This window comes from Poeciliopsis prolifica, unplaced genomic scaffold, assembly GCF_027474105.1.
Source record: "Poeciliopsis prolifica strain line A6 unplaced genomic scaffold, Auburn_PproV2 SCAFFOLD026, whole genome shotgun sequence".
Lineage (NCBI taxonomy): Eukaryota > Metazoa > Chordata > Actinopteri > Cyprinodontiformes > Poeciliidae > Poeciliopsis > Poeciliopsis prolifica.
The window spans coordinates 6,257,760-6,273,573 of record NW_026562401.1 but is presented as its reverse complement, the minus strand read 5'-3'; the positions used below and the strand labels follow the sequence as shown (position 1 = coordinate 6,273,573).

Genomic DNA, 15,814 nt, shown 5'->3' with positions numbered 1-15,814 from the left:
CGCCCAAAATATGTTGGAAAAACGATTGAAACCTCCTCTACTCAAATGGTACAATCCACCTTTGTAAACACCTCATAAAAATGTGCACATTCCAGCAGACAGGCATAAACGGTATGGAAGGTCATTGTAACATTTAATCCAACCACACATCTATTTTTAGTTTTGTAAATATAAAACAACTCATTAGATTCCACCTACAATTAGAAAAAAAATTGTTTAATAAATTAAATGACATTCTTATTTCTAATTGTTATATTTTATTGTCTTGAAAACTGAGAAGTTTTTAGCTGAACCTAAGTTTGAGATGAATAAAAATAAAACTACGAACGTGTGGAAATCAAAAGTGTAATTGCCATCAAAGCTTAAAGGCTAAATTGAATTTGTTTCCAAAAATGTTTTTTTTCCTTAAATATTCTGGACTTCCTCTCCGTTTAAAAATATTTAAAATATTCTGCATTTTTTGAATACATAAACATGTTTAATCAACTCTGATTAATTAGTGCTTCGATTTTTTTTATATATTAAAAAAAAAAACAAATATATTGCTGTTTCTTAGTTATAAATAGCAATTCAAATACCCAGGACTTATTTCTATCCAACATATTTTGGATATAATTCCATCTTTAACAAAAGTCAAATTTACCATTCACGTGTCCTCCCATTTCAACTTTAGATAGTTTAAATATTTTCTCCATTCATTGAAGAGACACTGATGATTTCTGGAAAAAAGCACCTTTTTATTCTGTACTCTTTGCTAATCATAATTTCCACTTCATCTGTTTTATATTAATTTTTCCTCATTATGTCCTTTATAGCTATTTAAAATACATTAATATGCTTTTGTTAAAATGTCTGCCAGTCGCTCAGCTCAAACAAATAGCGTTTTAAAGTCACAAAAGAAATAATTAGTTTAAGGAAATAGCTTTCTGCAGGGAAAAATGTGGATTGGTCTTTTCAGGATGGAGATCAGTCAATGCCTCAATCACAGCATCTCAAAGTGTCTTTTAAAGAGATGGATTTCCAACTATATAATTCTGTAACTTGATGGAAGTTATAATAAAAAAATTAAAGAGATAATGGTCACAAAACAGAATAAATAATTAACCAGAACATTAGACATACTGTAAACCTTTGACACCTGAGCAAATAACTCCACAACTCAAATAAAATAGAGGGGAAAAATCAAACATTTTATAATATTTATTGTCTTTTAAGCATTAAGAAGAACTGCACAAACTTTAAGTGAGTTAATGTTTCTTTAAAGAAGTATTATAAACATTGTTATGGTGGAAATATTATAGGAAGAGGACATTTGTATAACATTACCTTATGGACAAACACACAAAGTACTACACTTGATCACATGACAGCTGAAGTATATTATTTCTTCAAGAGTCATGTGAAACTGCAAATAAATTCATCTTTTAATTCCTTAGATATTCAATCATACTTAATAAAGTGGTAGTACATAACTTTGTATACTTGATTGCTTTTTTCTCCTGGACAGGAAATAATCTTTAAGATCCCTTTTAAGATTTAACAGATCAAAAGCATGTGTGCTACACAAACAGCAGAGGCAATAACACTGATCTAAAGACTGAAAGTCTGTATGAAAGTATAAAAATTTACCTTCACCGTTAACTGCCTGCTCCATCATCGCTATGGTCAAATCTGCATTTGTTTGGAAGATCATTTGGTGGTAACAATAAAAAGAAACAAGTTCAGATCCCATCATAAAGCCATCACTGTGATGGATTGAAATATACTTAGTCTTTATATGCAGTTTCCACTCCCACAGAACAACTAAGCAGAAAGAGAGAGGAAGAAAAAAAAAAAAGGCAAAACCCCAAAAAATTTAAAAAAAGAAAAGTCTTCAGTATAACATGTCAGCATATGCTTTGTCTTGTCTGCCTCAAATCATCAATGAGACACGGTCACTTGTTCCAGAGTTTCTATTTTATCCTAGTATTGCTTTAATCCGTTTTGTCTCCATCTCCTGCTTGCCTCGGTTTCATCTCCCTTCTCCTCTAGGAGTTGAGGTGCTCCACTTGAATGGTGGACGCCGACACAGTGAGACAGAGGTCTTTGTGGGAAGTGATGTCAGACACGCTGACTGGTTTGTACTGGATGTCGCTGGCAGATACCGTCTTGTAATGATGCAGGTCAAACGGACAAGGCATGGTTTCTGACTGGGAGTAGCTGTTCTGGCTTTGCTGGCCGCCGCCCGCCGCTCCGCCACCCGCGCCTCCGGGTCGGCGCGAACCTCCGTCCGTGCTCTCCACCCGGCCCTGAGCTCCAGCCTGGCCCTGGGCCTGGCTTTGGCTCTGTTGCGCCGCCTGCGCTGCAGAGACTACAGAAGCAGTCAACTGGTCTGGGTTGTGTTTCTCCATGTGTTTCACCAGATACGTCTCCTGAGATGAAGGGAGGATAGGCAAAGGGGAAACAGTGGACACATGACTACACGGTGTAAAGTAGCTGCCAGGCGTCTGATGCCAGTGCGGCGTTTCATAGTGTTTCATGTAGAAATGCTCTTCAGAAATGGACATTTGTCTTACTGAGGTATAAGAGCGGTTGCAGAGACCACACGAGTAGATCTTGGCGTGTTTGACAGTGTGTGTGGACATGTGCACCTCCAGGCTGGCTGCATCTATGTATCCTTTATTACAGTTGGGGCACTTGTAGGGCTTGTCTTTGTTGTGCTGGCGGCGGTGGGACTGGGAGGAAATCATTGTTAGACAAAAAACAGCTTGAAAATGTCAGTAAACTTATTCAAATTCAAAGCAAAAATACTTTCTTGATCTCAAAGGGAAATTAAAAGTTGTTGTAACTCAATTCAAATTATTCAGAGAGTTTATATATTTAAGATACTGGTGTCCAAATGTTTAGGCATGGGGGCCAAAAATGCCAAGTTAAAAAGACGACTGGATGAGTAAATAATAGTTTAGTCATCCAGTTTTTGGTAGAAAGAGAGAAAAAAAAAAAGAAAAACGATACATCACACAAATGGAAATTATAGAGCTCTTTTAATTTGTTATGAGATTAATTGATTCATTGCTTGTTGTGACAGGCCTAATTTTCTCTTCTGATTATAATTGCAAAAACCATTCCATTTTTAAATTTTAATGGCTAAATAGAACTGTGATCAATGACCGCCCAAAATTACTCTGATGTCTGCAAATGGCCCCGAGCCGCACTTTGGACACCCCCGGTTTGAGAAAAAATGATTTCACACCTGTAAATTTGAGAGCTGAGTGAAGGACTTCTCACAGCCTGGATGGGTGCACTTGTACGGCCGATCGCCGGTGTGGATTCTGAAAATAAAAGGAAAACACAAACACACACACATGTACACAGACTCCTGCAACACACAGATAGGTGGGAAACCTAAGACCAGAGCTGGACTTACCTGCTGTGCTGCTGGAGGTGACTGAGCTGTCTGAAGCACTTGTCGCAGTATGAGCAGGAGTAAGGTTTCACTCCGGTGTGGATGCGGATATGCTGAGCCAAGTAGCTGGAGTTGGCAAAGGATTTGGTGCAGTGGGGACACTTGTGGGGCTTTGACTCCGTGTGGTTCCTGATGAGGACAGACAGGAAGGAGAAACACAAGCAATTTACAAAGATCTACATCACTTACAACTTTAATGTCTGATATCATCTTTAGTAGTCTATCAGAAATTTAATGGAGATTATTTTATTCAACTAAATCAACAGCAAGACAATTTGAGAATCAAACAGTAAAAAAAAATTTCAGAAAAATGTATTTATTTAATATTTACCAGTAAATATTAAGAAGTATTTAAAATAATAAGAACATAAACAATTACTTAATGAAAAAACTAAATATAAGGGATGGATGGATGGATGGATGGATGGATGGATGGATGATGGATGGATGGATGGATGGATGGATGGATGGATGGATGGATGGATGGATGGATGGATGGATGGATGGATGGATGGATGGATGGATGGATTGTTCCATCTAACTTGTAAACAGTTAGATGGCTGTAATGTATAAGTACATTACAGCTATTACTCGATTACAATTTGTGATTATTCTATCCACTTCTATGGAATTGGAATACTAAGATAAATATCAGCGATATTTGCTGTGGTACTTACTGTCAAACTATCAAATTTAGTTTAGCTAATGCAGCTTTTATATGAAAGCTAAGGCAGACATTAGCCTGTGTGTATCTGCCAGTCACCAGAACAGTATTATTATTATTCATCCTCAGTGTTTGAACATCCTTTATAAATCTGTTTAAACACTGATTGTATTCGGTCATAGATTTTAGGTCATAAAGCTCCTGCATCAGGGTGTTTTTGTTTTTGCCACATGGGCCAAAACCATAGAGTCAAAGGAACCTGAGGGTCAAAAAAATGTTTTTACTTACTCAGCAATAAACCAAACGTGCAATACCTACACTAAACAAATAAGTCAGATTTGTTACTGGAAAATTATGCATAAATTATTCTAGATCCAAAACTTGAAAAGGCTTCTGGAGGTTTGCCTTATTGAAAATAATTTAGCTAATTTTCTAGCCATAAATTGGAAAACAAACACAACAAAATCAAGATGTAGGTCACTCACCCTATGAAAATGCCTGCTGTATTTAGTTGTATTTTATGAAATTAATGAAAAGTAGATTTGGGTACAGCAAAGATGACTTTTGAGTAAAAGTCTCTGGTTCTTGTTGAGATAAAGAAAAGATTGATTATTTAAAGATAAATCCTTTGTGTTAAAGGGAATATTTTCTATTGTAAAAACAGTTTACTTGTTTGACCTAATTGAAGATAGAAAGTTTCCATCTGTATGTAACATGTACTGGGTGTCTAAATTTTTATCTTTCTTGAAGCCACATACAATCAGTCCAGGGGTCGCAAATGGCCCCCGGGCTGTACTTTGGACACCCCTATAGTTCACTAGATCGTATTATGAAGTCGGAGGCAGGTTGTCCACATTGTCTTATATATTTTTCTTCTCCGTCTCAAAGAAGAAAAGGAAAATTGCAGCAACTTTGAGGTTCTCCAAGTCAGTAGATAAGATTGGTTTCACATGAAAGTATTGACCAATCACCCAAATTAAAGAATTGATCAATACACCCCTAATCTTTTGAGAAGGTTTTACATACAGATCAGCTCGGATCGACAAGCATTCACAGATTACTTGACAAAGAGACTTGAAGTTGGCCAAAATACAGACAGAATGAAGCATAACTTTGCAGCAAAACAACTTGGAACCACTTATCTAATTTAACAAGAACAGAATGAAAATAAATAAAACATAAAACAGAGCGTAAGATAGACGGCTGAGAAAACCAATGAGTGAGTCAATCAGTGATGCTGTTTCACATGCATTTGTGAAAGTGTGCATCTATGAATATAGTAGAGGAAATGACAGAACATGCAGAGAAACAAACAAATCACACTAAACAAAGACGCAGGGGAAGCAAAACGTGTTTGCAAACACAAAGAAAGGAAGGAAAGAAAACAAGAAGGAAAATATTACAAGTGAATTAATACAACAAAACCCTGTACGTTTGGACCATCCTTTCTGATTACAGTATGAATAATGTAAAATCTTATTCGAGGGCAGAGCTGTGACCAGAAAGGTCTAATCTGAAATCTGATTTTCTGAAAAGGTCACTGGAAGAATGTAATATGAATCTGAACTTCATCGTCTTGTCGTCCCTCTGAGGAAGAGGAGGACAGCAGCCAGGGCTGCAGGACGAACAGGTTAACAGGACAGAGACGAGGACAAACTTGTTGGTACCCTTCCAGCTTGTTTCAACAACACTTAATTTCCCTGAAGAAATTATTTAAATAAAAATACTTCTCTATTATAAATCTGAATGCCTTAATATGGGGTTAAATAACTAACCATGAAAAAATGATAAGGAGTTTTAAGTCACTCCTTAAAAAACTAATAATTTATCACATCATTTTATTGTCACCAGTAAGGGTCAAACATAATTCCAATGTTTTATTTCTGAGACTAAAAACTGAAAGCAAAATTCAGTTTGACCCTCACAAGTAACAACAAAATTATGAAATAAATTTTAACCTTTCAAGCAGATTTTATTGGCAAGCAGTGACAATATCACAATAGCATGGACAAATGTGTTGGTACTTGCTTGTAATCCTTAAATTTGAGTCATTAATGTTTTAATTTAATAGCACAGATACTTAGGAAGCTTATTTAAAGCAACAAACATACAAAAGAGTAGTTTGGTCTGGATGATGAAGCAATGACAAGGAGCTCAGATTAAGATGACACAGATATGTTGATTAAATTAAAATGTCAACAGGAAGCTAATTTAATCCAGTAATTTAATTCAGAATGTGATCATTATGCACACATGTTGATATATTTCAAGCATTTGTTCTTATTAGCCATAATCATCAAAATGAACACAGCATGAGGAACACAGTGAATGTTACTGTCTAAATACAGATAACAGACGAGTTCCACCTTTTGAATTGAATCACTGAAATTATTTAACTTTAATTTATCTAAAGGACAAAAAAATAAATAAAACAAAACATTTCAGTATTTTTAAACAAACCTCAATGAGTCCAGATATATTTCCTACTCCATATTAGAGCCGGGCATTTATCAAATCGTTAAATGGACATTTATTATTCAGACTGTAAAATTATTGTCACAATAAGAATGATGATTTATCGTTTTCGCAATAAATTTCAGATAATGTTAAAAAAAACGTTCACTATTTTTTTCCACGAGAGAATCAAAAATCTAGATAAATTAAGCTTAGTGACATAAATTACGCTTCTTTAAGAAAGAAAATAAGAATGATTTTCAAGAGCACAATTTGTATTTTTGGCGCCATGCAGTCGCAGCCATACAGTTACCTAAAAAAATGTAGTTTTTAATCTGAATTTTTAATATTATTGAAATAGTACTACAAAATATTGTGATAAAATATTTATCACCCTTACTAAATAGCTACGATAAGATCTGAAAACTACAGGGTGCACCGTTTACTCAGGAGGAAAAGGCAAAACTACCTATTTGCAAGTGTTTGATCGTTTTTTGTCCATGCAATTTTGATTTGTTTCAATACAAAACACAGTTAAACTGAATAAATTGTAAATTTGGAGTGAAAAAAAACAAGATTTTAAGTTTGTTCAGGAGTTTTTTGGGTTGCTAAGGAAGGGAAGCAACAAATGTTTCTCCGTCTGAGGTGCAGGGGAGAGGATAAGGGAGGGAAGGTGGGGTCTGCAGTACCGTGTGTGCTGCTGTAAGTGACTGAGCTGCCTGAAAGATTTCTGGCAGTAGGAGCAGGTGTAAGGCTTGGCCCCGCTGTGGATGCGGATGTGCTGGGCCAGGTAGCTCGAGTTGGCGAACGACTTGGCGCAGTGAGGACACTTGTGAGGTTTGGCCTCTGTGTGCGACTTGGAGTGGATCTGCATGTCAGATTTACTGAAGAAGGTCGCCGCACACATCCGGCACCTACAGGCGGAGAGACACAGAAATGGGAGGCCGGGATGGAGAAAAGAGAACCAGAAGGAGGGAAACAAAACCAGAGGAGGAGGAAATTTCATGAAAGATGGGATGAGGGGGAGATGGGGTGATCAGGACAGGAGGAGGAAAATGGAGCAATGAGTAAGATAATTAAGTTATGGGAGAAAATAAATTATTAAAAGAAAATTCAATCAGGACAGAAGTGAGTTAACAAATGTTACACACCCAGACAACACAGAAAGACATTAAAAGGGGAAATTTAGTAAAAACAGAAAAAGAAAGGTCTAAAGATATAAAACAAAGGAAGAGAGTGCTATATCCAAACAGACAGAAGAAGCAAGGCTAATGTTTAGCATGTGGAGAAGCAGAGAAGAGCTGCAGAGCAGTGATGTGTTTGTCTTTTCAAATGCATCATCAAGCATCTGCTACAAAGACTTACTTCCTGCCAAAACATGCAGAAAAGAATGTTTAGAAGAGCTACTATGCGTGTTTGTGTCTGTGTCAGCAGCACCTAGTTCGTCTATAAGAGCTGAACATCTATGCAGCCAGAGCGAGGACGTAGAGCAGACGCTTTTTAATTAAAACTGTACCTGTAAGTTTTTGTGGAGTCTTTATGTCCATGTCCTTCGTCCTCATTGGACATATCATATGGATCTCTGGGATGATGCTGCAAAGATGATACCTTTCCAAAACAACAACACAGAATTTGGACAGGTCTTTTTAGCTAAAAATTAAAATTTTCCTCTCGAGTTATTGTCTTACCTGTCCACCAGGTGTCAGGTGTGTCAGTATTAGCGTGTCATTTCCTGGTCCACCCAGAGTGGTAACTCTGGACAGAGTAGTCACCTTCTTCTTTCTCCCTCGTTTGGAGGCCGTCGGCATCACGACCACGTGGGACGTCCCGTCTCCTTCTTTCTTGTCTAAAACAGAAAGGAAGAACAGTCTTTAAAAAAGAACAGCATCTTTTTAAACCTGCAGACTGATGTCCTAAAATTGTCCGGTTTTGGAAATATGTGCACAAAACTGTAAAGAAGATTCTGCGATATAATATCCCTATGAGTAGCATGGTAGTGTGTCCTTGTAAATTTAACGATCTCAAAGTAAGAGTAAAGGAAAGATACCCGACTAAGATTATGTTAATAGCTAGAAAGAAACCTATTACAAAGAAATGGGGAAAGGACACAGAAAACACAAAAGGAAGAAATGTGAATGAAATTGGCAATATTCAAGACAAAATACAGCAACAAAAAATAGAGATAGAACTGGACGAACGACATGGGGCAAAGGTGTAATAGAGAAATAGCTGTCAAGCAGAAGTTTTGTTATATAACGTTTAATATGAATTGTTCATGTATGTTTTATATGTAAAAAAATGTGGAAAATGCTATATGATAAAAAAAATTTTTAAAAACCTGGTGCTTCAGTTTACTCTCACCAACTTTCAAAAAGCTCATGTTTTTATTTCTGAAGGTAACTAGAAATAAAATAAACCTTCTATTTTTATCCAACAGTCACACTATCAAAAATTTCCCTTGCATTACTTTGGAGGAACTGACTTCAAGTAAATTTTTCTTATAATAATTATATCTCAAGCTGATCTTTAGGTTTTGTCAACTCACAGGCTCAATTTATACAACAAAAGTGTGTCACTGTCAGAATTTACATAAACACTACTCTAATGTTGCAGAACTGACCCGGCAACATAGCTGCTAAGTTTCATGCTATGCAATGGACTCTCTGTCTTCGCTGATGAATACTTCAAATTCTTGAAATAGCTATGAATTAAGTTAAACTGATCTGATTTATTTGGTTATCATCACGTATGACTAAAAACAAACTGAAAAGTGCAGATGGAAATGTAAATATGAATGGTAAAATAATTTTACAAACAATTTCTACAAGGTTTGAATTTAAGTATAATGAGTGTAATTTAGTAAGAGGAAAAATAATGTGTTGTGAAAATTGTTTCTGTCCTTTGTCATTTTTATTAGCAAACAAAGCCAGAAAATAAAATCAGAAATTGTATCTGGTATGAAAAATCTGAGATTAAGTTTTTATGCCATATCTCCCAGTCCTAGACAGAGTGTACAGTGCATCAGATTTTCATCTTAGATGTATCTGTATGTTTCACCTGAAGAAGGAAGAGCTGAAACAATCATGGTGGTCGATGGATGACCGGAGACAAATGACTGAGAGGATGTGGGAGAGACCAGCGTTCCCTGAGGTGTTGTGATTACCAGACCAGCTGCACGCAGAGAAACAGAGGCAGAAAGTGTTAAAGGCTGATATAAACGTATCATCAAATACATACTTAATATCTTCTGCTGAGCCTGGAACTGCTAAAACAGCATGATAAAAAAAAGAGCCTGCAAAAGCTAAAGAGCTGCTGAATCACTTCTGAGAAGCGCTCTGTGGCTGTGGAATAAAAAGAGACACACAGATGTTCATTTTACCCTCAAGCTGACCTGTCGGCAACATTTGTTCTCATCAAACTAAATCATTTAATGCTCTGCTGCTACGAGTCACTACATTCAGAGACCATCTTCTGCGTCGTCAGATATTACGGCCACGGCTCCAGCTGTTAAAACAGAAAGAGTCGGCCCTGAGGGCTCCTCTGGGCAGAAACAGGCGTACCTGCTGTCATGATGCCTGTCGAGGGGACGGGCAACACTGTGATGTTCTGGGTGCTGTGAGGCGGGTGGAGATGTGCCACACCGCCAGCCTGCCCACCGCCATCTGTCTTGGCTCCAGGAGTCGGGATGGTAAGAAGAGTTGTCTGGTAGTGTGAGGCTGACGAAGGAGAAAAGGAAGCGCTCTTCTCCTGGTGCTCCTTCACCTTGTTCAGAAACATGCTATTCTCAAGCTGGCAGAGGTCAGGAGAGGAGAGTGATGTCATCAGGCAAAGCTGAAGTATGTAACTTTATAAAAATAGTTTGTTAAAACTGTCACCATTTCATGACAGGAGACAGGTAATCTGTGAAAAGATCAGTCTCCTTCACCTACTTTATGAACTACCACGAAGAAAACTACCAATCAGAGCCAGGAGGCGGGTCTTTGAGCTGTCTGTCAACCTTGTGTATATGCTGCTAAATGTGTTGATGGTGGAGAAACAACTTAGCATTCCCTACTGGCTCTGCTAACTGCACCACAGCAGAGAACAAGACGGGGAGCAAAGAGAAGGACGAGCAGCGCCACATGGAGAGTAATTGACAGCGCTAAGACCCTCATTCTGGCTCTGATTGGTTGATTCTAGCTGGCACTGGGAGAAAGCAGAAGAACAAATTTTGTTCACAGACTATCCGTCTCATAGCATTCGATCACGACATGGTGACAGTTTCAACAAATATGTAATAAATATATATTTCTTATTAAAGTTACATATTGCAGCTTTTAATATTTTATTTTATGCCAATCCTAAATGAATACCTGAGAGGGCACAGTGGGGAGGTGAGACCAGAAATATGAGGAATTAAAATGAGAGTCTTCCATCATCTCTGCGGAAAAAAAAACACAAGAAGAAGTATAAGGTTCATAGATCTGCCGAATAAGATAAAGAAACAAAGAAACTCATCTTGAAATGATCTAAATGTTCCCCTTGTGTCCACAATGAGCAGGCTTATTCTGGAGGAAGAGCTGCTGATGATGATTAAGATATGCTATGAATGAAAGGATTAAATGGGATTCAATCAGTTCTTTCAGCACCAAGACTAATTCAGTTCAAGTCACTCATTTTTACAGGCATATTCAGGCTTTCCTGCTGGCTGTGAAAAATGTGACCCGGTAGGATGAATTTATTATTTGCACAGCAGCATATATAGAAGCTTTTGTGCAATTTGGTTGCTGGTAATAATGCACACAGTCATAAAAAGGGAAGTACTCCCTTGCACTTCCTTGTCTTACTTGAATTTGAAACGGTTTGTTGCAAATTTTCAAAGATGCAGAATCCTCAACTTTTCTGAATTCCACCTGCACTTTGTTTTAACTGTTTCAATTTCTTATCATTGTAAGAATTTAGCAAAGATAAAGTCCAATTCATGACGTTTTTTAAACCCTAAATGATTATTATGTCAGATTATTTTCACTATTTTCTTCATTGTTCGTTCTCTGAGAGAAATAAATGTCAATACATTTGAAAATGAGATTAAATGTAGTTATTGTGTTAAGATTAGGAATAAATAGAATAAAAATAACCTTTACTGTTCCTCAGTGGGGAAATTCAAATGTCCCAGCAGTAATGTGACAAGCAAGTCAAAGCATGTAGATCTCATTTGAAATCTGCTTTTCGAGTTACTCTGGTTGTTTTTGACTTATATTAAAATTAACTTGTCACATTTAAGTGTGACAAGAAAGCAAATGCAGAAAAAAAATCTTTAACAGTTCAATAGTTTCACAAATAAATGTACATAATTATTTTTGATGAAATATGTATAGATGGCCAACATAATTCTAATTATGACATTAAGTGAGACATTATTAGAGCAACAACTTGAGGTAATTCAACATTTTTTAAGTTGCCACTTAATGACAGGAAATTCAAGATGGCAGAGATAAACATTAACTCCAAAACAAGAGGGCAAAAAAAACCTACTTAAATTGAACATATTTTTTCCAGAAGTAATTCTTCTGCACAATAATTGAAAATATTTTCAGAAAGAAAATCCTGCCAAGCAAGTTAATAGAAAAGTACAACAATGAGGATTTTGGGGGCCCAGAGAGCTTGAGGTTATTGTTTACTCTGTTGTTGAGTAAGGCCAGAGCACCTACTATGGCTCTCAAAAAATTAAAATAATAATAAAAAAAACCTAACTAATCTTTTCAAAAATAGATATAATAAATGCAGGTTTACAATATATTTTTTATAGAATATCCACAGAAAGACACTAAATGTTATGACGGGGTATTAATGCCAGGCTAAAGTAATTATCTTTTTTAAATTAAGAGAATAAAGACAAAATATTATGAGAATATAGTAAAATATTAGAGAAAAGGTGCAAAATTACCAGGAACAAAGTTGTTTTTATTAAGATTTTATCAAGATGTGACCAGTTTGGGAAGTTCATGTGGTTCTTTCTTCAAAACAGACGCAGTCGTTTGCACAATAACTTCAAATTCCTGTTACTGATAATAATTTGATGTTGATGGTGTTAAAAGATTAAAAACGTCCTTATTTGTAAAACCAATAGAAAAGAATACCTTTACAAGATACTAAACATTTCTCATTTTAACACAATAGTGCTTTTTTATTTAGGAGTTCTCATAAAAGAATTATTTCATTCTCTTATTATTGAAACTTTATTCATATATTCAGGGAATATTATGACTTTATTCTAACTACTAAATTATTGTTACAACTTTATTCTTATATTATTTCAACCTCATTTTGTAATATTATCGTTATTCTTTTAGAATTACGACTTTATTATAATTTTTTAAATAATATTCTTTATCTGGTCCTAACATTCTGTCACACAAAGTATCAATAATATTTTTACCTCTATTTATGTTTATATTTTTTTTACATCATTTTGCACAAATATCAACCTATTTTACCTAGGGGAAAATAGGTTTGATAAACCTATTTTAAGGTTTATCAGACCCTAAAATAGAAATAAAACGGTGGGTCTTTAAAAACAACATATTCCTCATTGTAAATATTTAGTGAACGTCACCAGTTGTCTTTTTTCCCAAAATGCTTGGCAACATTTGTAGATCTAAAGTGGATATTTGTATTGTTAGGGTTGTAGAAATCTCTTAGTGGAAAACTAATGACAGACAGAAAATTTAAGAAATAAATTATTAACGTTACACTGTGACCAGACTAAATTAATGTAACCTGAAACAAACCACTTCTTGGTAGTGTCTGATATTAGACACAGGTATGTTATTTATGCTTTTATCAATTGCTAAGTCGCCATTGCATTAGTCTTTTGTGGTTTTGAAATAAATGACTCTAAACAAAATGCCAAATCAGTAGCAATGATGCTTTAATACCAGCTGTAGACAGTTAGCTCTGAGCTAGAAGTGCATGAAGTGAGCTACTAACACTAGCTTGTATAAAGTGCTACATATCGGGTCTAAATGGTGCTGAAGCTCGGAAGCTTGACTCCATTCGGGCCCAGTAGGTGTTGTGGTTCCTCCGGCCCACCGCGCTGATTAACTGCAGCTAGCATACAATGTGTCTGTGTTGCCCTCCTGCCTGATAGAAAAAAAAAAATAACAAGCAGGGGAAAAAAAAAAAAAAAAAACCTAAAGGGTAAAAAAAAGCGAAAAAAAAACTCGGCCATCCTCACAGACTTCCGGCTGTGGCGGAGAGGCGGCAGCACACAGTCAGGGAAAATTACTAACGACGGCAGAGAGAACAGCGACGTTTACCGGTTCAGACGACTCCGACCTCCTGTCCGAAACTCCGAGCAACCCGAACAGTCTGGTCCCGAGGTCCAACTTTGTCAAAATTCCTGTAAATCAGTGAAGTTTCCTCCCCCTCCCCGTCTTACTATTTTTTTCTCTTTTTTTCTCCGCTTAGCTAGCTGCTTCGTCTGAGCTTCACTTCCTCTCGAAAAGGTCGTCAGACAAAAGGAGTGTGTCTGCGTTGATGTCATGTCCGGTATCTGATGGATACTTGATTTAAAAATGCAAGATGTTCTTCTTCAGTCGTCTCAGCGGGAGTTTTAGGGCGACTGTGGGCCCTTTTGAATCAAATCAGCTCTTGATTACTTTTATTTTGTTGCATTCAAAGATCAGATTTTGATCTGAACTGAGCGTGATGCCTTCACGTTACCTTGGACGAATCAGAGGCCACTGAAATCGATCAATCTTCCCTGCTGTCTTTATTTGGATGAAGTGATGACACTACAGACAGAGCAGTTATCAAAAAGGTACTGAGAGATTATATTATATTAGAATAAATTCAATAAATGTCCTTTAAAAGTAAATTAAAAGGATTAATGCTGTGTAATTTCTGCCATGACAGGGTTAGGAACTGTATGCAAGACATCACAACAGCATATTAGGGCCGTTGCAAAGAGAAATAAAGGAGTACATTTCCAACAAATTTCTCAGAAATTTTCTAAAAGTAACAAGGATATTTATTGGCTTTAAAATTTGCTACAAAAATCACAAATTTTGAGATGAATTCGTAGAAAAACAAAATTCTCAGTTTCACAGGTCAATTTTTTTTACTTTTCAAACTCAAGATTTTCTCAAAAATTTGAAAATTCCTGAGATTTTTCCTCTCAAATTTTTTTACTTTCAGAGCTCATAAATGTCATTGTGTTTTTGTCTAGAGTATTTCTGAAAAGAATCTTGAGCATTTTTCTAGCAAATGTTCAACATTCAGAGCTCAGTGTTTTCTAGAAAATTTCTGAGATTAATCTAAAAAGATTTTCAGCTGAAATGTATTCCTTTTTTTCTATTTATAATTGCGCTAATCTGCCACTACAAGATATAATTTGACAATAAAATTAAAATGTTTCAAATTTCTCTGCAGTTGCATATTATTTGTGTATTCATCAATTGTATTTTGACCATTTCTGTTATTGCTCTTGTACCTTCCAGTTGTCTCTGAATTTAAGAGAATAAGTTCAAAGCAACAATTGATTGCAATTTTTTAAAACCATTTTGTTTTTTAAAACAGTGTAAATTTAATATTCCTATTAAATTTCAGGTTTCACTTTTGATCGTTTTTCTTCGTTTGCTGTAAACATGTAAATAGGTAGATATTAACTCAGATATTTTCTAGAAATTTATTTAAATAACATTTTGAAATAATTTTAATAATTTTAGAAGTTTTACTAGACTGCACATCTTACTTTAGTAGTATTATTATAAAGTCTTGCTTCTCGAGTACTTTTTACTTTTACATTAATAAAAAGCCAAAGTAGTGCTACTCTTACCTGAGTACAATTTTTTAGATACTGTACCAACCTCATCTCAAGTGTATTCTAAGTGACAAGTGTCCACATAATCCTTAACAAGAAACAAATTAAGAAGATTAGATCTAATTATTTATTGTTTCCAACCTCCAAAATAAAAGAAATGCAATTTAAAATTACAAACAAATTTTATCCAAGTCTTTCTGTGGTACATGTTCAAATGGATGTGAATATTTGCATTCTGTGAGGAAGTAACCAGATTTTATATATATCGTTTTATATGTGATATTGTGCAATATTTTTTTACAAGTTTATCTGGGTTCATGGGGCACATTTAACATATATAAACATCAAAGAAGTTACATTTGGTGTTTTTTTAATTAATGACTACAAAAGTGATCACAGCGTGAATAATGTTCTCTTTTTTGCCAAATATACAAATCTTGCTTTTTTT

The 15,814-nt window shown here is 35.7% G+C and overlaps 1 protein-coding gene across 3 annotated transcripts; it reads right to left on the bottom strand.

Annotated features, from left to right (window-relative positions):
- Positions 1–1,185: 1,185 nt before the first annotated feature.
- On the bottom strand, positions 1,186–14,034 carry znf384b (zinc finger protein 384 b). Of its 3 annotated transcripts, XM_055048042.1 has the most exons (11): positions 13,862–14,030; positions 10,916–10,983; positions 10,124–10,352; positions 9,621–9,734; positions 8,252–8,409; positions 8,080–8,171; positions 7,253–7,477; positions 3,407–3,574; positions 3,233–3,311; positions 2,556–2,714; positions 1,186–2,411 (listed from the first exon to the last, which is right to left on the bottom strand). In XM_055048042.1, exons 2-11 carry the CDS (start codon positions 10,979–10,981, stop codon positions 2,028–2,030), a joined length of 1,674 nt encoding a protein of 557 aa, XP_054904017.1. In that variant the 5' UTR covers positions 10,982–10,983; positions 13,862–14,030; the 3' UTR covers positions 1,186–2,027. The 3 variants fall into 3 exon arrangements, with proteins under 3 accessions (XP_054904017.1, XP_054904015.1, XP_054904018.1); XM_055048040.1 differs by having other exon boundaries at positions 1,186–2,714; positions 13,862–14,034; XM_055048043.1 differs by lacking the exon at positions 7,253–7,477 and having other exon boundaries at positions 13,862–14,029.
- Positions 14,035–15,814: the final 1,780 nt, after the last annotated feature.

What these genes read in the sequence shown, in the direction of transcription:
- znf384b (XM_055048040.1), bottom strand. Translation starts at nt 10,981, where the DNA reads ATGATGGAAGACTCTCATTTTAATTCCTCATATTTCTGGTCTCACCTC. An exon ending in GACAGGCATCATGACAGCAG is followed by an intron (nt 9,735 to 10,123) that starts GTACGCCTGTTT and finishes CTCTGCGTGCAG; the next exon opens with CTGGTCTGGTAATCACAACA. An exon ending in TTCAGCTCTTCCTTCTTCAG is followed by an intron (nt 8,410 to 9,620) that starts GTGAAACATACA and finishes TTTCTGTTTTAG; the next exon opens with ACAAGAAAGAAGGAGACGGG.